Source organism: Protobothrops mucrosquamatus, unplaced genomic scaffold (genome assembly GCF_001527695.2).
Source record: "Protobothrops mucrosquamatus isolate PMUCROS unplaced genomic scaffold, P.Mucros_1.0 scaffold1274, whole genome shotgun sequence".
Taxonomy (NCBI): domain Eukaryota; kingdom Metazoa; phylum Chordata; class Lepidosauria; order Squamata; family Viperidae; genus Protobothrops; species Protobothrops mucrosquamatus.
Window position 1 is genome coordinate 446,061 of NW_015387480.1, and position 22,830 is coordinate 468,890.

At 36.3% G+C, this 22,830-nt stretch overlaps 1 protein-coding gene across 1 annotated transcript in view; it reads left to right on the plus strand.

Moving 5' to 3' along the window:
• Nucleotides 1-22,830, plus strand: part of ARID1B (AT-rich interaction domain 1B) — a 378,023-nt gene that overhangs the window by 324,130 nt on the left and 31,063 nt on the right. The window contains exons 11-13 of the mRNA XM_029285097.1: nucleotides 9,005-9,150; nucleotides 19,904-20,010; nucleotides 20,767-20,925. Coding sequence (XP_029140930.1) covers nucleotides 9,005-9,150; nucleotides 19,904-20,010; nucleotides 20,767-20,925 — 412 coding nt within the window. The remainder of the gene's footprint in view (nucleotides 1-9,004; nucleotides 9,151-19,903; nucleotides 20,011-20,766; nucleotides 20,926-22,830) is intronic.

Sequence of the window (22,830 nt, forward strand, 5' to 3'; positions counted from 1 at the left end):
AACCACTGACTATTCGTTTTTTACCAGTGGTAAAAAAATCCCCTTCCCTGGTAGCCTCCCACTTGGCCTGATTGTGTGGAGATATCTTAAGCATTTCAAGTAAAACTGAAGCTGTTCCATCAGAGAGCCTGTCCCAGCCTTTTGTAAGCTAATACCATCTCTTTGAATTAAGCTCAGAAATGGACTAGCAGCCAGTGCAGTTGTCAGTGTTCTCATTTAATACGATTGCATCTGCCAGTTCTAGTTAACAATGTAGTTGCTATATTTTTGACTTATTGAAGAAAGGCAGTCTCTCTTATAAGGAGCTTAGCTTGCAAAGTTATATTTATCTGTGTAGTTATAATTGTTAGATATAGTCTAAATTGACAAAAGTCACATAAGATTCCAAGGCTTTAGCAACCATGCTAGATTCAGAAGTACTCCAAATTATGTGCCTGTTTCCTAAGGACTGTGTAACAGGATAGATACTGCTCAGCCAGATAGAAACCATGACAAAGTATTTTTGTTTAGTTGCAGCTGATGCACCAATACTTGGAGTAGAAGGATTTTTCAATAATTCATGCTCCTATTACCAACTAGTGGGACTATGCAGTGTAATCTACCTGGAACTGCTCTGAAAGACCACTCAGAAATTGCATTTGGTGCAAAATTTAACAGTCCTTGTATTAATGGCAATAGAGCAAATTGGCTACCAGTACATTAATGGGTACTATTAGTGCTGATTTTGACCTATAAAGCTATATTTGGCTTAGAGCTGAGATTCCTGTAGAACCATTTTCTCCAGCAGAATGCTGGTACATGCGTTATGCAAAATTGCTATTTTTCTCCACTTTCATGAGGTTAGGAAGACTCAGGCCAGAAGGTACTGTTTTTTCATCATTACCCTATATCAAGGAACTGCCCCTCCTTAGGGAGAAGACTTACTCCAATGGTGATTGCTTTGCAAAACCTGGTTAAGACAGTTTTATCACAGCACATTTCAACTTTATTTGAGTTGACACTATTGTATGATTCAACCTGAATGTCACTCCAGTTAACTTAATATTGTACGTGTTCTCTGTTTCTGTTGTTTTTCTGTCAGTTATTTTATATTTTTGAATTATATGCCACTGAATATTTTGATTTGTTATGTATAATTATTATACAGGTATTACTAAAATGTCTGGGTAAATTCCCAGTGGAAATTAGGCTGATCCTCCTCTTTGTTAATGTTTCAGAAGACTTAAAATATGGAATTATTTCAAAGAGCATTCCCTTCAATTTTTCATGTCATGATTACTTTCCATTTTATTGAACATAGTATCATGTCTGGCTGGTTTACTGTTCATATGGATGTTGTAATGTGAATTTTTGGATTGGAGGATATAAAGATGAAAGATAAAATGGAGCAGAAGAGAGTACAGTAGAATAATGCAGCATAGAATAAAGTAAAGGTGTCAGTGGGGCAAAAAGTGAAGAACTTCTCCCACTTTTAAGGAAAGTTCATGAAGAACCTGTCATTGGACAATAATCACTAGGGAGGGATCCTAGTTCTAGTTAGTGAGACTTAGTTGGGTAATTATGAAGGATTGTTGGCTAGACTAAAAAGTGAGAAGAAAATTCTCAGAGAAAAAGCAAACCACTCCTGTAATGCTGCCAAGAAAACATTTGGCAGGTATCAACTTTGATTTGAGGGATTCTGTACTTTTTAGCGACCATAGTAGTAAAGGAATTTGGATCTAACTGTTCTCTCTGCAGTGTATTTTATTTTATTACTTTTAATATCATCTGAGTTGGCCGACTGTAATATATTTATTATCTGCTCTGGGATATTTTTAAATGTAGTCCAAGAAACAAATAGAATTAAATTTAGAAAATACAGAGTTAAAGCCTTGTTATGATAATTGCTTATCTTTTAAGAGATTTTTCTCCACGTATTGATGCATCATTTCTACTGTGTTTTTACTGCCTTGGCATCCAGCAGCCAACCTGAAGTTATTCTGAAAACCTCAGTACTTAAAATGCCAGCATGGACAAATCATGGTGTCTTTAGAACTTGGCCCTGATTCTGAACCCAGTTACAAAACAGGCTAACCATCTGACAGAATTGTTGGTATAAAAGTAGGACTATCTAAACAATTTAGGACATCTAAAATTATCTAAACCAATTTAATCTCAGAAATACAGTTCCCCTTTTATTCCTTTCCCTTAGGAGCCAACAAGGAGATCATATTGAGACTTGCAGGTGGTGAAGAAAAATCCAATCCATTGGCAGATGAACATAATAGATACAAATTTAGCATTAAATCCAAAACTAAGAAGAAATAGAGTTGTATCTTGCTTCTGGCAAAAAAAAATGGTTTGGAAAAATCCCTTGAGTTTTAAGCAGAACTATGAATAATTTGGAAACTAAAGTCAGCCTTAACTGAGATGCATCTCTCTTTATGCTAAACTGGAGCCATTTAAAGAAAACAGTTCTGTAAGTGCTGTTTGATTATAAACTGTGAATGAATTCCTCCAGAATGGGCTGTAATTCTCAGAATAATTTACCAGAAATAAGCCTCAGTGAACACAATGGGATGAGCTTGAAATAAGCAAATATTGATTTTCGTTGCATAGACCATTAATATCAATAGAACATGTCCCATAAGTTCCAGTCATAACGTTATCCAAATTGAAATTTCTTTTTTTAAAGTTCTGCGGGGAAGAAATGTTAAATGTTTATGCAAACACTATTGACCAATATCTGTTTCATTAAAATTAACGCCACTGATTAAAACAACTAAAATTGTTATTCCCCCTTATTTTCTCATTTCCATTTCCAGATTATTTGGAATCAAGTCAACTATCCTATACGAATGCAGTGTCATTCACTGAATAGCGAGTATATTTTCAGAGTGTATTACTATTGATTCTGGATAGCACATTCTCTCTTCCCTTATATGCACATAGAGTATACACACACACACACTGCTCACTTCTTACTACAGAAGCTAATAGCTAGTGCATTTTGGCTACTCAGCAGTAGGTTAAGGGAAGCTGTTGTGCACTAGTTTCTTATGATAAAAGCAAATTAGTTTGCGTTTTACTGAGTCCTTCATGCACAGTCACTAAGCAACCTGCTTCAGGTTAATTCTGTTTACAGTGCTATCAAGAATAACTCTGACTTAAATGTGGCAGTCATTAGTATTTCATAACACAATAGTGTTATCTATACTTCACATCCACTGTCAGGCAAACAAGGGATGTTTGCAGTAATATAACCATAGCGCAGGAGGTTCCCAACCAGGGGTGCGAGACGATATTCCAGGGGGTGTGAAAACTTGGGTTTTCAAAATTATAGTGTATATGCATAATTTGTTGCCGATATTTTGAATTTTTGTAAGGGGTGCGAGAATATATCAGAAGCGTTCTAGGGGCGCGGGGTATAGAAAAGGTTGGGAGCCGCTGGTCTAGCGGGATCCAAAGTGCATAAACAGTTTTATGTTGTCAGGATATGTACATTAGGAACTCTGTATATGCTATAGAGTATACAGAGGAATGTAGAGGGCTATTGATTTAATATTCACAAGGTTCCAAGTGTTCATTTATCCACAGACTTTCTCTTTCTCCAATTAAAGGAATTAATAAGTGAAAAAACAACCTTGGCTTTGCCTCAAAAGCTGAAGCCAAGCCACAGCGTATTATTGAAATGAGTATTCCAGTTTTTGACTGAGTTAGCTAACTGGCTTCTAAAAATCTGGACACCCTCTAGACATAGATGTGGCCATCTGGTGGCAGTCCAGATTTTTGCAGTCCAGATCTGGCAACTCTCATTTTGGCTCATATTAAGAAAACTTTTTCTATATTTCATAAGAAACTCTGACTGAGAATTTCAGTTGGTGCATGCATTGTGCTCTGTTATTTATCTAAGTGGTATTTTGACCTTGGAATTTCATTAAATGGTTGCTTTCTGAGGCAATAACATTAACAAAATGACATTAAAAAAAGCATGTTCTTTCTATTCCCCATCCTTTTTTTTCTGTTACACACCCTCCCTTCCCTCCCTTCCTCCCTTCATTCCTTCCTCTCTCACACACACACAAACTTGCAACCTATTGTACTCTACTAGTTGGTAACAGTCTGATTTTAGAAAATTCATACTGTGTCAGGGAAGAAAAGCTGCAACAAAATTATACATATGAGAGACTGTAAGAAAATCCCAGCAGGAAAATATGTTTTCAGATCTCACCTCTGAATTACTCTCATTATAATAACCCATTTGATGTCAGGGTTTGACAGATTAGAAGCCTTTTATTGCTAGACCTCGCTCCACACAGATTTAAATGAAGTACATCTGGTTATTGTACAGGTCACTGTGTTTAAATAACAACCTTCAAATCATACTTTGACATTTAAAAGGAAAGAGAAATATTGTCATGTTGCAGATACAGCATAGATATAGCATAGGGCAGTTTGGTCAGTGTGCTGATTTGTGTGTGTCTCCAGTAGGCATTTTCATGGTTGGTAATCAAGGACCTAGGCTTATTGTTTGTCAGTATTTTACAAAATATCCCTGCTTAAAATGTTTAATTCAAATTGTCATTTTAAAATGTAGCAGACATGGGAGTCAACTTGTAGCTTCCAAGAAGTTTGAAGATCAGTTATATCAACATGGCTTGTACTAAACAAGCAAGAGAAAATAAGCAATGTCGGTCTCTTGCATTTTAATTTTGACCTTCTGAAATTTCCTTAGATTTGTCTGCACCTTGTTTCATAAAGTTACTTCCGAAAAATGGCTAAATTTCTGGTCATCTTTGCCTGTTTTAATAGGTAGATTAGCAACCATCTAGAGTTCATAGACTCATTACATACAATATTACATGTAAACACTTTTTTAAAAAAATTGCTTATGTTTGAGAAAACGTTAATTAAAAAGACCATGTAAGAGAAGACTCCATGTACAAGCATTAGCATATTAAGTTGTAATTTCCTCACCTCAGCAGATTTGACTGGAAAAAACTCTTCCCCTTTTTGGGTTGCCTCTATTACTGAATGTCTCCAGAGGGATTTTCAGCACCTAGATAGCTTTTCTCCACATCAACATGAATTTTTGTTTTGCAGGAATGAAATTCATTTATTACAGGAAATGAAGAGAGGAAATAAAAATAAATGTTAATGATTAGATATAAAAAAATTTCTGGGCATAATATTAAAACAGGTTTTTTTCTCCTTTAGTTTTACTAATCTTGAAAAATTCTGTTATACAGTAGTAAGAGATTTCATATAATAATGTGACAGTAATATCTTATTGTCGAGTTTAGAACATACTTTTCAGTTAAGAGGGGTTAGTTTAAATCGGGGGTGTCAAACTGCCGGCCCACAGGTCGGACGCGTCATGCGAAAGCCACGCCCACCCCATTGCCAACAATGGCAAAACCGTCCCGATACATTGCGCAACATCACGTGACGTCGCATGTTTGACATGTCTGGTTTAAATAAACATTAATTTAAAACAGTAAAATTCAGACATAGTTCTAGAGGTGACCATGACAAAATTATTTCAGATACCCTCAGATTTGAAGTAGAAAGAAGTCCATGATTTATTCAGAGGGCTAGCTTTGGCACTATCTGAGCTAAAGTTAAACTTTTGATTTAGTTACTAAAAATACTATAACTACCTTAAATGTAACCAAGGTATTATTTTACACCTTTTCCAATATTGCCTGTGGTACATTGAATTTGTTCCACTGTTGATGTTTTTCATCCATAAATGCCACAACAGTTTTAGAAATTGGTTTAAAACACTTCAACAACTAATATTAACTGTGCCTCACACCTTAATGGAGTTTAGATTGCTGGGGAAAAGCTGAAAATGTGTTAGAGCAGGTCAAATAGCTCTTTAGTGTAAACAGTACTGACAGAAGCATATTTTCTTTTTCCTTTCTTTCTTTCTTCCTTCGTTTCTTTCTTTTAGTAACCACAAATGATTCTATGACTTTAAGGATATATAAATATGTTTAACAAATGCTGTGCAAGCTGCTAGTGTTTAGTGCCCAAAGGTTAATCAGAATAAATCTTACAATTTCAGTTTATTTCTTAATGGACTCTACTTGATCATGCAAAATGAATGTAGAACTATTTGTCATATTCTGTTATCATTCCACTTAAAGACCTAATGTCATGGAATCAGAATGAAAAGATACAATTTCTCTGCTTTATTAGTTCTGGAAGCTGTCTTCTAAAGCTGTATCCTCCATGAAATATTCACATAGGTTAAAAAAAACCTTTTTATATATACATATGCATTTATATACATTGGCTATATGAGAAAGATAGGCATAATTTTATATATGAGGTGCACAAAAACTGCATTAAATTATATTTAATATATCTGAATAATTGGAAATCATAGAATAAAAAAATTAGAAGAGGTATATAGGTCATCTAGTCAATTAGTTAATTAAAATAGTACAAACCACTACTGCTTAATAGTGATAAAGACACACCTAGAAATCTTTCAGTCTTAGGAAATCAGCCATTGTTATAGTCAGATTGTCCAATAATTTTTAAATCAAGATTTTCCTCTAATTTTTAGCTTTTTATGTGTTAATCTAGTCATACTTTTGGCTTCAACAGATGTTTGACACATCTTGCACATGATAGCTTAGATCAGTGGTGGCGAACCTATGGCACGCATGCCAGAGGCGGCACTCGGAGCCCTCTCTGTGTTGGTGATGTAATAATTTTCTAGAAGAGACAAAACTATTTTTTCCCAACAAGTTATTTTTACTTAAATAGTTATGCTTGGAGGTTAATTTCATTCAAACCAAAAATATAGCTAATCACAAAGCATTTACTTTTGGCAGCATCTTAGTAACCTCTCTGATTTTGACTTTGAGGAGACATACTATCATTTAAATTGGAATTTTCAAATAGTGTACTTAAATAAATAAATGTTTAACAGAGTATTTTAGTATAGTTTGAGTTGATTGTTCGGGACTTTTTTTACATACTACATGTATTTCCATAATACATAAGGATTATTATTACAAGGAAGAGTAGAGTTTGTACCATTTGGTGTATTATGTAATAGCTTCAATCTTATTTTCAGAAAACTTTTAAAAGGTATTGATAATATGTACACAAAGAACATTTTATTTCAGAGAAATCTTCCAAAGTTTTTGCAAATGCTCCTGCTCCAATTTTTTTTTGCGGGGAGGGAAAGAGAAATGTATGGCTGTGCATTTTAAATATTTTTCTCTATAACATCAAAACTTGCATCAGGGGAATAACATTGCATGTCAGTTGTCTCCTTCATATCAAAAGAAATCCTTTGCTTCTTTACAGAAATAGAGGACAAAGCCAACTTGGAAAAAACATTAATTATGCCACATGTTCCACACTTGTTTCAATAAAATGATTTAAAAATATAGTATTGACGAGTCCTTTTTTCATACTTTATATTAGTGATTAAACTAATAAAAATAAATAAATAAACTAATAAAAAATAATAAATAAAATATTATTTTCCATATTCCTTCAGCTTCCTTGATCCTTGTTTTCTTTGATCCTTCAGTTGCAACAAAAACCCGAATACAGCTTCTGAAGTTCATAAAAGCTTTTGAAGGTTAAACACAACACCCATCAATAATACTAGGTTACTAACTATGAAATGTCTAGCACAGGGGTAGGCAACCTTGGCTCTTTTATGACTTGTGGACTTCAACTCCCAGAATTCCTGAGCCAGCATGGCTGGCTCAGGAATTTTGGGAGTTGAAGTCCACGAGTCATAAAAGAGCCAAGGCTCCCTACCCCTGGTCTAGCACATCAAATTCACCTGAGAAAGACTTTCCTTGATTTAGAAAACATATAGAATATAGAAACATATAGTAAATATATAAATTCACAATTTACATTACACCAGTATTTTTTTTAATAAACCACAATTGGCTAAGTCATAAGTTATACTTATTAACCCCAATGATTTGTTTTAAAAATCCCTCTAAACTACAAGCAGGCAAACCATATTGTGGCTTTCTTCAATCTGTATTTTCAATCCCAGTGAAAAAATTGCATTTGTCTTAAGCATTTATATTTTTTTAAATGGTGAATGTAAGCTTTCTTATACACAAAAATAACTCGTATAAACTGGATAATTATATTGGTGTGAAGAACCAGAGGACTGGTATTTCTGTGATTGTTGCTGTGTCTGGTGAATATTTCTGTCCAGCAACTGGATACTGACTATATAATCCTTTATATTTGAGATTTTATTCATTAACATATATGTGAATATATACTTGTGTTTACTCACCCATAAAAGGTAGCCCTGTTAAGATGTACTACACTCAGTAAAAAACAGAATGATATTTTTTAGATTTTGCTAAAGAGCTCTTATGATCCTTTATTAACTAGCTTACCACAGAGATATTAGCAATCCATTAATACAGCTATATAGTCCTAAGTGATTACAATAGTTACAATTATCATGAATGCTTTAAAACAAATAAGATGAATGTCCATTTCTTAATTGCATATCTGAGTAGTAGAGTTTCAATCCATTTATGTATTTTTGTTTTGCTTTGGGAGAGTTGCTTTATGTTTTGTATTCTATTTTAGCTTCTTTTTTTAGTATGGTAGGCAAAATACAATCAAAAGTTCTTAGCTAACTTATCCTGAGTTCTTTTTTGTTATTTCAATAGTGAGCACTCTATTCTCTCTTACGTGCTTTCATCACTATGTGCTGGCCATATCCAAGCTCAACTTCTTTACATAGTATTAGGATTTATCCATTTTAAATTAACATATATTACATCTATTTTGCTTAGGGATCTGCATGGTATATAATTTTAGAATGGGCTTTACAATAAGTTCATTACTAATCTAATGATAAGCGCCCTACGCAGGCAAAAACTAACTGGCTGCATCTTCTGTAGATATGTGTGAATACTAAAGTATGAATTTTGTAACTAACTGAGATGTACTGTGCAGTAAGAAATTTAATAAGAGATTGTGCACGTGTGTGTCATTTCTCTTCCTTCAGGCAAGGCAGTTTTCCTGTCATCAATCAGAGTGGCATTATGGGATCCAGTTCTCCTTACACCCAACCAATGAACAGCAACTCAAGCCTGATGAACCCTCAAGTACCTCCTTACAGCCTGGCACCTAACATGGTGAACAGTTCCACAGGTAATGACTGGTAAAATCTCAAGGAGTAGCAGGCTGTTTTTTCAAAGGTAGAAACCTTTACAGTGTTTCTCTTTGACAGTTGGTACAATTACATATGCATTCCTCAAAATCCTGCTGTAAGCATTTGAAAATTCCTAATCATTTTGTCAACTCCACCATATCTCTACTTTCTCTTCTTTGTTTCTTGAAAACAGGGATTTTGCCCATTTGACAGCTGGCAGGACTAGAAGGAGGCTTTTGCTTAAAGTATAACAGGGATTTTGAAACTAGGATTCCTATGGTTAAACAATATTTTCAGCCAAAATAACTGACAGTGTCTCATAATAAGTACCTAGGTATCAGAATCCTGCAAGTCTCTTACCTATCTCGTGTATCTTTCTGAAAGACCCAGATAATATGTTTGCCAATAATTTGGCAAATTTTTCCAATAGAATTTACTGAAATATTACTTCACATTTATTTTTGTTTGCAGAAATACCATTACAAGGCATCTTGTTCCCTGCAAAATTGTTCAGTTGCTCATTCATTGCTGTAATATTCAGACTTACATTGTCCATTTCATCTTTTTCCCTTCAGTGACAGTTTTATGATACAGTTACCCAGTAGCATGTTATCTTGAGTTATAGGTAAAAAAGAATTATTTAGTCACATATTTTCTAGGTATTTCTTATTGCATGCATACGTACAGTATTTGTTTCTGTTGAATAGAAATGTACCTGGTGAAGACATGCCCTAATTACTGAAGAGTTTGGGCAGTAGGATATTATTTTGTTTGGAGTCCAACTTCAAATTATTTGGGAGGGACAAGTAACTTACTGTCTATCAATCCATTTATATGCTATGATTTTACTGCAGACAATATGTATGTTCAACCCTCTGATACCACTCATTCTATTTTAGAATATAAAAGAAGAGAGGTACTTTCTAGAGAGGCTGGTGGAAATTCTTGTCCATCCCCCATTGCCCAATGTTCCTGAAAGTGATAAAGGGACCACAGTGGCCAAAAAAAAACCAACCCAAACCTTCACCTGTTATTGTCAGCAGCATCTGTTGCTTTACTTTGATTGAGACAATATCATTTTTCATTTCACTGCCTACTCAGGAGAGAAGCCCGTCGCATGGGTGAAAAAAGGTTTATTTTTTCAAATGCTTGTTCCTTTACCACTTTGCATAATAGATCAGTTAATATCAGTAGTTTTTGCCTCTCTGTGCTCTTTAGAGCACAGGACAAGATGAGCAGCTAAACTATTCCTACAAGTCTTTGCAATTAGTTCCACCTCTGAGTGATGCTTGGAGGGGTTTAAATCTCTTGCCTTTTCCTAGGTTCCTAAAGATAGAAGATCAAGACATGTAAGCATCCTGATACTAAAAATATAATAGTCTGATTGGCTCTACCTTGCTCTTTATAGTGATTTCTCTGAATTCCACATTTTACAGCCTATTAAATAGTCTTCGTGGTTCATCTTTCCCTTGCATTCCAGATGATTTACCTGTTGCTTAAAGCAAGTATGTACAAACTAACATTAGCCACATCTAAACAAGAATTAGAACTGTATGGAATATTTTCCCAACAAATAGGCAGGCGAGGCACATTTGTACTTCATCCTCCTTCTTTTCTCTTCTCATAACCTTTTAAAGTTTTTGTTTGCATATTTCTGGTTTTCTGCAGTATTTTTCTGGGAGCTGAAAATACCCACTATTGGCCTATGGCCTCATTATGCCTGCTTTTTTTTATTTTTTTTACCCTCTAGGCAACTATTTAACAGAGGTATTCCCACTGGTCTTATTTATAATGGTTTTATGTTGTGTTTACAACAAAGATAAGGAGAGGAATGAAAACTTTTAATCATACATGAAAAGGTTTTTTAATATAAAATAAAATTGCTTCTTTTAATACTAGGCACAAGGAACACACTTTTACGCCAGTTTGAAAAAGGAAAAGTCTGTTGAGCAAATGATAATTATCTGCTTACTCCTCACCAAAGCTGTCCTAGGTCTTACTGTGTTTGGGTTATGTAGTTACCTATTTTGTCTGCCTGGCTGAAAAAATTACTTTTGAGCATTGAAAGTACGCTATAAATTCTAGCTTTCTGCTTAGCAGCAGTAATTTTTTACCCTAACTTCTCTGGCTCCTAGATCTGCAAACATCACCAACAAGCAAACAGATGGTAGAATGTCCTGCCTAAGAAGATTTATGTATTACAAAAGAATAACTAGTTTTAAGAAAGATACACAGGGCAATTTTTTCTTCAGATAGCTCAGCCATTTATTATTTCATACAGTGGAAATCTATTCAGTACAAAATCACTTATCATATGTCTTTTGTATACAGTAGTCATTGTATTTTTATTGTATTATACATTCTGAAAAACTGAGTTTTCACAGTAATTTAACCATAGAAGAAAATATATATAGCTCAGGGTTGAACTGTGGAGCCTTTGTGTTCTCTGAGTTGTTGTTTTCTTGCAGATGTTTCATTACCCAACTAGGCAGCAGCATCAGTGTTAGTGAGTGTGGGGTTTGTTCCCTGTATGTATAGTAACTTATTTTCCCAGTGTTGGTGGGGTGTGTGTTTTTCTCCTAGGTACCAGTAGTTCCTTGATTAGGGTATTGTTTTCTGCTTATTTGTTCTTCTGCTTATTTGGGTATAGACTGCTTCTGGTCTTTTTGTTTCCTTCTTAGCTTTGTTATTATCTCTTTTGAATGATATGTAAATGCATCTATTTCTATGTGTCTATTAATGGCTGATTTACCTGAATGCCATGTTTCCAGTAATTCCATAGCTTTTTTGTATTTAGCTTGGTCTAGGATGTTCACAGATCCCAAGTGAAAACTATGGTTGAGTCTGTCCATGTGTTGTGAGATGAAGGACTTTTCATTATGTCTTCTGACTCCTAGTTGGTTAAAATAATACAATATTAAAATCCCATCAAACAATTTCGAGAAGCAATAGCAGTAGTGAATGCATCAATTTTAATTTTTAATGTGGCAAATATTGATAAATGTAGCTCATCAAAACAAAAGCTCTTTTATGTTCTTCCATGACTTGTTTTTAAGTGGGAAGGGGTTCCTGAGAGAAAAATTTTAAAAATCATTGGCTTAGGTGAATCTTCCCCAATTTTGTCATCCTGCAAATCTGTAGATTTGAAGCTCCAGAATTTGCAGCAATGGCCATAATTGCTGGGATATTCTAAAAGTCGAAGTCTACTTATTTGGATGGCACCAGATTGGGGCAGGCACAAAGTTGTTTTAGTTGTAGTTTTTTAAAATTTACTCTAATTGAGTAATTTAACTAACTTAACTAGGGTTATATAATGTGAACAAAACAGCATTGTTGTATTGTAGAAAATAATCCTAGCTCAAGGATTTTTCACCAGCCAGAAAGACTTAGCCAGGCTTACTACATTCTTTCTTTCTGATTTTGAGCACATGCAAGAGTTTTCAGAGACCTCTACATTTTGCCCCCACAAAGGACATTGTAGTTCTGCCAATAATAGTTTAATAGAATTATCCAAAGACATTCATTCAGATAACTGGCACTTTTAACTATCTCTCTGTTCCATTAGGGCAACCTAGAAAGTGAATACCCCTTAAATGATCTTGGAAGATAGGAAGCATTTCAAGTATCCTCTTAGGTAGAGCTGAATTGTTATAGGCCGTAGTAATTAAATAATTATTGAAAGAGACACAAAAATCAGTATGTATATAACTGCCTTTGCAGTTATAATGCCAAGGAAAAAAATTGTGAGCACTAGAAATATTTCATTTGAAAAAGGAAGCATGTATTAAAATTTTACTTCATAACTATGTTTTTTTTCCTTTTCCCATTTTTTGTCTTGTGGTTCACTATTGAAGATAAATTTTCATTATGCTTGTTTTAGTAAAAAATGTTATTACATAAAACAATATTGCTGAGTCTGTATAAACCTGCCATTAATGTAATTATATTTTAAGGTAATTTTTGTTCTAGCCACAAACAGTATTTCTTCTACTTTTGCTTAAGTAAATTGGCACACAACATTATATTTGGCTTTACAGCTTTACTGCTGCTCACTTCAGCAGTTCTGTTCCAAGCAAAGCACATCTGTCACTTTGGTAGTCATTTGCCTTAATCCAGGAATCTGTCTATCCACAAAAAGTGTTCATGCGTACTTCAGAGAATATAGGAATTCTAGCTATGAGACTATAGGCAGTTTGTGAATTCCCTATGCTGAGAAAACTATTGGGTGGTAATGTAACGTAATGCGAACTACAGACAATGGATTTAATTCTCAGAACCAGTTTTTTCTACAACCAGCCTTTTCATTTTGCAAAAAGGGTTTGTGGGATGATACTACAGTGCAGTCACAGAACTAAAGTAGAAGTCATTGTGGTGCAAAAAAGAGGCATCAAATGTAATGGATAACCCAGAATACTATGTTGGAAGTATTGATTTTAGAAATACCGTTAGACTAGGTTCCTGCTATAGAGGAAGTGTAATCCCCTCCAGACCAGCTAATTTCCCCATTTTCAAGATCAAGAAAGGATGAGCTGGCAAGCTCACATCACAATATCTCTCTGCATGGTCTGGATTATGTCTTCCTCTTTTTCCTCTGGTATCACGCATTACTTCAGCCACTTGCAGACTGCTTATAAATAAGAATTGTCGATAAGTAAGCATGCAGACATTTTTGCTAGGTTTTAATCTCAAACAGAAGGGATGATTAGGCTCTTTATAGCTGGGCTTGAGAAAAAAGAGCTTCCACTGTTTCAACACTCAGTAGGGACTGGATATATTTGTGGCCTGACTCAGTATAAGACAGTTAAATGTGACATAGAAGTCAAAGTGTTATTCTTTAACCAGGGGAAGTCAAATTCAAACCCATCTTTAGCCATGAAGATTCTATGGTGGTTAGGAGCCCTTCCCTTTCAACCCAACCCAACCCACATTACAAAGTTGTACTGATATGGGGTAAAATAAAAGGAAATCCCCATGTAAGAACCCATTCATTCTACAAGGCAATAAGGGATATAAATCTAATGCGCATAATTCAATTGCTGATGCATTGGGATTTTTATTGCTTCTAGCAAAGTTGCCTGAGTTGCTACTAGCATTGAGTACAATTTTTGACCCCAACAACAATATCTTTATCAGAAGATAGGGGAGAAACACAGACAGCTTGACTGCAGTATAAATTATGTTGTATTTGCCTTTAACTGTGCTAAGTTTGGTGTGATGTAGGTCATTCAGGACCTTGACCCATATTTTCTTTTCTAAACTATCCCAACTTTCAACTTAGAAAAAAGCCCAAGGCTATTTCTTGGAGCCTATTCACTCTCTACAGCAGTGCTTTTTCAGTAATAGATGTCACGGTTATCTTCCATTTTTACGTTTTGTGTCTTTTGGCACTTTATGGGCTGGATTGTTAATGTGTATGCACTGGAGTTTGCCAGAACAGTGACAATTGCATTCTTTCACAGCTTGAAACAGGGTCAAAATGATGCCCTCAGTTTGTCATTGGACTTGAAAGCAAAGGGACTCAGGAGACCTTATAAAGAACGTTGCAGCAAAAGATGGAGAATGCCACATGAAAGCTAGAATTTATTATCTATTTACAAACCGCACTAGTTGTTCTTTCTCAAGATGACAGTAGCTTTGCTCTAGTTGTAGCTGCGGACAATGGATCACAGTACAGATGGCAATTTTCTTGTATCCAGATGTGTATCATAATTCATAGAGGCAACACATGTGGCAGATATCTTATAAGCTCTCTTGCTGACTCAGGCAAGAAATAAACCAATTTTAGAGGCTATAGATTGCTCATGTTTCTTCTTCTATAACGTATCATCCAAGGTTTAGATTACACTTTTCCATTCAAATAGTTCTGCTCCTGTGCAATCACTCAAATGGCTACTTGAATAATTTAGAAGTAGCAGAAATTATCACTCTTTGCGTAACTCACTGTTCAAGCTTCTTTTGGAAGGCTTGCAGCAGCTTTATCTAGACCTAATACCAGTGAATTTGCAAATAATTTGGCATCATAGTCTTATTTGGTTGGGGGAGTGGAGAAGATGCCAGCCATATTCAAGATGGTCTTCTCATCTGGAATCAGCATATTCCATTTTGGGAGGGCATTTTGCACTTCTTACTCATTTCATTAAAAAAAAATGCACTGGAAAGTTTACCTGATCTCTAAATCCCTTCGTTTTCTGCTATTCCATTAGTTGAGGAGAACAATATGTTCTACTTGTAAAGCTGTAGGAAAGCTGTATTATAATTTCTGAATTTTGCTCCCTTTTAGTTTGGTCTTCTTTGGCCTACAGGTACTAGCAGTTAACAGACCCACGTTCAATATATTGTTAGCTTGTATACTCCTGTGGCACATGCTGGATGGGTTTTTTGGCAGAGCCCTTCTCTCAACCTGCAGTGAAGTGATGCTAAAAATATTAGCAAATTAGCACCATGAAGCTTGCCAGCTTATCCACCAGAGTCTTGCTCCCTCTCTCACTGCTGTAATTAAAACTAATTATTTCCTAAAACATAGTAATACATGGATATGTGCAATAATCATTTTGTAGTGGGCAATCTGCAAAGTGTTTTTAAAGGCCCCCCCCCCCCCGTTTCCCTTTGGCTTGTTCTACCACATGTTGGCTGCTTCTTGGAATGCTGCATTACCTTGTTGCAGAAAAGCAAAACAGCCCAGCAACCATCGGCTGAAGCTTCTGGGTCTGTAATCATTGCCGTATTTCGCTAGCTTTTTTCTTTTTCTTTTGGCACACAGGATTTTTACATGGATTGTAAATAGATACCAAAATAACCTGTTTGATTGTGTTTTTACTGCAGGATCCAATCTGGGCTCTAGCATGAGTCCCAAAAACTCAGAAGACAAAACTTCTGTTCCAGATTGGGTCGGTCACCGGGACCAGAGGTTTCCTCTTCTGAGCTTTTGGACATTCGTGCTGGAGCCATTCCTCAGGGAGCTTCTCCCTAGCAGAGTGAGAGAGAAGTTCCCTGAGGATGGGCTCCAGCACGAATGTCTGAAAGCTGAGAAGACGAAACGTCTGGTCCCAGTGACCGGATTGGATCCTGCAACATTTTCCCGGGACACCTTCACCTTCTGTTATGAGAGTTTTTGCCATATGTTGAAGAAAGAATGAAAAGAAAGTAACTACTAATAGCATTTGCTGTGAGACTTTGATATTATAGGAAACACTGAATGAATTACACCTCCATCTACAGTAGTAAAACTCTTTTTATCTATAACCTTGAACTGGGTAAAACAGTATGTCATAGGGCAAAACTTTGTTAACAAAGGTACCTTTACTTGCTGGAGAGAGGAGATGAGGGGAAGAAGGAAGAAGGAAGGAAGGGAAAGAAAAAAGAAGGAAGGAAGGAGAGAGAGAGAGAAAGAAAGAAAGAAAGAAAGAAAGAAAGAAAGAAAGAAAGAAAGAAAGAAAGAAAGAAAGAAAGAAAGAAAGAAGCATTTCTAATCTCGTTGCATCTTCCCACAAGGAAATTCATTGGGGAAACAGATAGGAAGTTGGAACTGCAGCACCTCTTTTATCCCCCATGAACTCTTCTTCAGCACTGTCTCTGCATGTCCTGCACAGCACATCTTGCATATCTCTGTGCACACTTCCCAACCCGCACCCTTCATCAGTTCACCCTCTCCAACTCACACAGCATCACTTGTGAACACCAACACATCCTTTCTAAGGATGTGCTCCTCCACATATCCCCTCACTCCTTGCCCCACTGAGCATCAGCCATTTACCTGCCTGTTGGCCTTGGGCTTTCAACTTTCTGCTGGCATCTCCACTGACTTTCTCCTGCAAGGTTCCTATAAAGTAAATGGGGAAGCTAGAAGAAATTCAAGCGAGGGGGAAAATGTCAGAATGACAGGAGGAACAGTGAGGGAAGGAGCGAGGAAGGAAAGAAGGGAGGAAGGAAGGAAGGAAGGTTGGTTTGCAGTGCTTATTGCCAGCTTCCCATGAGAAAACTCAATGGGGAAGCCAGCAGGAAATCGGAAGTCACTCCTGCTCTCCCTGCTTTTTGCCCTACCCACAGTCATTCTTTTCCTGTTTTTAGGTAAGGAAATATATCTGAAATGATGATCCAACAGGGCACAGGTTGTCTAGTATACACTACAGGTAGTCATCAACTTATGACCAGTCCTTAGCAACTATTCAAAGTCGCTATGAATCCCTCAAAAGGTACTGACAACTCAGTTCTAAAGTTCATCCCTCCCCTCGGTGCAGTCACCTGCACATTTTGGGTGCTTGGCAACTGCCTGCAACTGGCCCTCATTTATGGGCATTTGCAGCATCCCATAGTCTCATGACTGTGATTTATGACTTTTTTTTGCCAAAAAACAGCATTTACTTTCAGTTTCCTGCAAAACAAAGCTCCAGAAGCAAACAGTGGGTTCGTTTAATGACTGTTGAATTGCTTAAAGCCAGTGGTTTTGCTTAATGAATGTAGTGATTCACTTAATTACCACTACAAAAAAATAGGTCAATCATGTGGTTGATCCACTTTATAACCATCATGACTTACGAACTTAATGGGCAATCTCCATTAAGATAAGTTAACTTTTATTGTCATTTTTTTACTGGCACATATTAAAAATGAAATTCTGTTGCCTGCTCTCAAAAGTGTACACATACATAACACACATATGAACACACTATATACAACATATGTATATACATATAAGTAACATATAAGTAACGTATAAATATTAATCACTGTCCATCTTTAATACATAACAGAAGGAGGAAGCTTTAGAGTTCACAAGGTTAGTACTATATGGAACAAAACTGTGACTGAATCTGGATATTCTGCTTCGGATACCACGGAGCCTCCTCCCATAAGGTAACAAGGAAAACAGGTCATGAAGAGGATGTGTAGTGTCCCAGACAATCCTGCGGACCCTGCTCAAGCAATGCTTATGTGTTATGTCCTAGATAGAAGGGAGTGAACTGCCAATAATCTTTTCTGCCATCCTCACCACTCTGCACTACCTTCCTGTCTGCAGCAGTAATGTTTCCAAATCAGACTGTCATGCAATATGACAGGATGCTCTCGATTATCCCTCTATAGAAAGTGGTAAGGACAGGGGAAGGAAGATGTACTTTCCTCATGCAGCACAGAAAATGCAGGCGCTGTATGCCCGCTTCACCAGTGTCGCGCTGTTGAGCAACCAAGACAGCCTTGGTCGCTCAACCAAGGCTGACTTGGTCAACTTATGACATTACAGTCATAAGTCGAGGACTACCTGTAAAGTTGTCAGTTATTTCTAGAAAATGTTTGTAAGTATAAGAGGAGTTGCTTTTTTTAATTTGTGCTTTAGGATTAAGCACATATAGTCACAACTATATCTTGAATTTTACACAGGTGTGTATCTGTTGGTGTGTATCAATCAGTCATCCATACTGGTACCTGCCCCTAATCCAAAACATGGAATGTAGGAAAATCATAGGAGAAAGAGGCAAAAATAGAAGAACCATGAAAATAGAATGGAAATGGGATTAGAAGGTTGACTCAGGAATGCAGTTTCAGGCTATGGATATTCATCAAGAAAATAACTTAAACACTTCTGCTGTTTAAATATGTGAATATACTATAAAAAGAAACGCAAGATATAATTTTGATTCAACTATTACTTTTCCTCTTGAAGTTGGAAATAGGAAATTTCCAAGATGAGCATCAATGGCCTTATAACTTATTGCTCACATTTCTGAGGCATACTTCTCTGATGTTGCTGCATTAGTGTTACTTAAACAAGAATTATCAATATTACACTACACTGTATTCCCAACTGGCATCTTTAGAGCTGAATGTTCATGTCAGCCACAAAAGACATCTATGAAATAATTTACCTGCTAAAGTATGTAGCGCAGTTAAGTCTATTGCAGGCCAGGCGTTTGTTAACTAGAAGGTTGGTGGTAGCCTATTACAAAGTGCTTACTAATGTAATTGTAAGGCTTTCATTCTACTTCCGAAACTGTAATGCATTGCAAATTCCAATTCAGTGCCTTAATCTATTAATTGTAATAGTTGATGTGACATTTATTTGTATCTGTGTCTCCTAGTAAAGTCCTATCTGATCTGTAAAGTGATTCATGGATGCAAAAGTTTGATACACATGCCCAGTTTTCTTGCAAGAAAAGTCTTGAGGTTAGGAATGAGAATAAAGGGAGGAGTAAATCTTTGGAGTATCAGAATCACTTAAATCAGTTTAAATAAACAAATAACACATTTCTCTTTTATTACAGTCCTAGCTTTCTTGATCTCCAGTGCTTTAGTGTGCTGTTTTGTTCTGTTCAAGAATACTCAGTATTTTGACATTTATTGTAAATGCATCGAATCACAATAGCTTTTCAGTAGTACTGATGTTTCATAATGGGTGACTTAATTCTGTAGGTGAAAGTAGCATGACTGATAAAAAAAAATTCTCATAAAATTGAACATACTTATATTTGAGCTAACTCATCTAAAGCTTCAACAGTGTTTGCCAGCTCACAAATAAAAGATGGGCCTAATAAAGTTGGTCGTCATTTTCCAGAATAAATATGGCATATATGGCTGTAAAGAGTTGTGCAACTGCTTCCCCAATGAATGTTTCATTCATTTTCAAAATCTATTTGCTGAGATACAAAACTCTTCCCGGCTTCCATAAGAGAAAGAACACCCACCTTTTCTGACCGTCTTGTGCCATCAATTGGGGACAGAAGGAAGTTATCCTTAATCATGTCTCCTGTTTTCAATTAGCACCTATGGGTCTTGCAGACTTGATGACTCAAGGCGAGTCCAAATTGCCTGTTCCTCTCAAACCAGATGGAAAAGAAGAAGGACCTTCCCAGACTGAGAGCAAAAAGGTACTTCCTTCCCTTGCATGTATTCTTGGTTTGGCACAGCAGAATTCTGTAGCATTGTCCTTCGTTCTCTGATTTGAGCTTGCGCCTTCAGTTCTTTCCTGCATGTTTTTCTTCCCATTCATGTGCAATCTATTATTTGACTTTTATTTTTTTCCTTATCTGGATCTGAAAGTTACTAGTTCTTATGGCATTACCTTGGGAGGTGGGGAAATAAAGCTCAATAAAATCTTCAGGGGTGTGTGTGTGTTTCAGTTTAATCCCTGAATGGGAAAAAGTGGATCTTACCTTAGCCTTGGTACTTGGCAGCCATCTTTCCTCTGTCTTCCGTTATAGCTTCCCGTTTTGGCCGTTTCAACAGCCACAGCATTCTTTAATCCTTTGCTTTATTTCCTTATTTGATAAAAATAAGGTGACCAGCTTTCTTTATTTTATTTTTTTCTTCTTTCCCCCTTTCTTTCTTTCTCTTTCTCTTTATCTCATGAGGGGAAACCCCTGCTTGATGCTCCATTTAGCTTGACGAAAGCATGGTGGCATAGCAGCTTAAGCTAAGCATCCAGCAAAATTGCAAGATTACATGATGAATGTTGTTTTAAGGCATATGTTTATTATACGTCTGTGTTTTTTTCTCTGTGTGTCTCTGTTTATATTTCATATGGTTAAAAAAAAAATGGTCAGTGTGTTAAATTGGATGTATTTTTTTTTCCTTTTTAATAAAGTTTGCCCTGCCTTTGTCCTTTTTTTATTCCTCTACCACAGGATAGCTACAGCTCTCAGGGTATTTCTCAGCCCCCAACCCCAGGCAACCTGCCAGTCCCTTCCCCAATGTCCCCAAGTTCTGCTAGCATCTCCTCATTTCATGGAGATGAAAGTGATAGCATTGGCAGCCCAGGCTGGCCAAAGACTCCATCAAGCCCTGTAAGTGGCTCTGGTTTTTGCTTTTTTGGTTTTTTTTGGTATTTATTAATATTTTAATGCTTGCTTGTCTGTTTTATAGATTCTTTTGTTCATTATTTATCCGCTAAAGCAGGGGTAGTCAACCTTGGCTCTTTTATGACTCGTGGACTTCAATTCCCAGAATTCCTGAGCCAGCTGGCTCAGGAATTCTGGGAATTGAAGTCCACGAGTCATAAAAGAGCCAAGGTTGACTACCCCTGCGCTAAAGGATTTGTTTAATGTAAGCAGAGGCTAAATTCTGCTCTTGGTTCTTTACGTGCAGCTCATCCCTTCTTTCGTTCAGATTTAGGTGGGAGTTGAGCTTGCTTGACCGAGGGCAAAATTTGGCCCAGTCCAGTTTTTAAAAAACAATAACAAGAAAAAAAAATGACATTTGTTGAATGTGTTAAAGAAGCTTGCTTTACTTTGTAATATAGCCGATGTTGTGAAGAAAATCTTTCTCTCGTAATGCATCAGCTTACAAAGCATGTTTTCTGTGTTGATCAGGACATTCTGTCTCAGTTATGGGGTCCAAACTCTTAGCAGACTAAAGGGATTTTCAATTGGTCATAAATAGCACAGCAATCTAAAAATTCAGTTCTTCTGGTTTAAAAACATTGTTGTTCTTACTTGTGTGCATTACAGAACAACATAGATAATAATTTCTGAGCAGCCAAACGTACTTGCCACATTAGAAAGTTATTTTTGGAATAGGCTAACTCTTACAAGATGTAAATATAGTTTTTAGACAGCATTTTAACAAAAACATTGTTTGTTGCAAAGATTTCAGATACCAAAGCTTAACTAATTTTCCTCAACTACTTTATATTGTAACATTAAGGAAAATATTTCTGGTTTTAAGAAATCTTTGCTGTGTGATAACAGGAATGCTGAAAGGTGTCACTAATTTGCTATAAAGTTCAGGAGAGGGCTTTAACAATGTCTTGATTTTTGTGTGACATTTAATGGAAATAACATGTGAGAAGACAAGAATGAAAGACAATGTATAAAATGAAACATTATTTCTCTGCAATATTTTCTTTTTTTAAAATTATGTATTTTCACCTTGTAATGCATGAGTAAAAAAGTGTTTAGAGGCCTCCAAAATCAGCATTCCAAATCTAGCTCATGCCATACTGCCATCTTTAAAAAGTAATTTACCTATATCAGGGGTAGGCAACCTCGGCTCTTTTATGACTCATGGACTTCAACTCCCAGAATTCTGGGAGTTGAAGTTCATGAGTCATAAAAGAGCCGAGGTTGCCTACCCCTGACCTATATAGTAAAAAAAAAAATGAAAAAAGTGCTGTGACCCACTCCACATAATTGCTCACTTTTGGCAAAAAAAAAAATCAAGGAATATTCGTACATGATGACATGTACAGAAGATCAGCCTCTCCAGCTTAATGTTCTCAAATGTAATATAGCTGATGTTATGAAGAAAATCACAACTCCTGGAATTCTCCACCCCTTTCTTACTGGGAGTTCTGGCAATTGCATTTTGGGCATACTATACGTAATCCTCGACGTACGACCACAGTTGAGCCCAAAATTTCTCTTGCTAAGTGAAATAGTTGTTAAGTGAATTTTGCCTCATTTTACAACTTTTCTTGCCACAGTTGTATAGTGAATCACTGCAGTTGTTAAGTTAGTAACATGGTTGTAAAGCGAATCTGGCCTCCCCATTGACTTTGCTTGTCAGAAGATCACAAAAGGGGATCACAAGATCCCGGGATACTGCAACCGTCATAAATATGAGCCAGTTGCCAAGCATCCAAATTTTGATCATGTGATCAAAATACGTGTATAAAATAGTCACTGCTGCTGTAACTTCAAACAATCACTAAACGAAAGGTCATAAGTCAAGGTCTACCTTTATTTTATGAA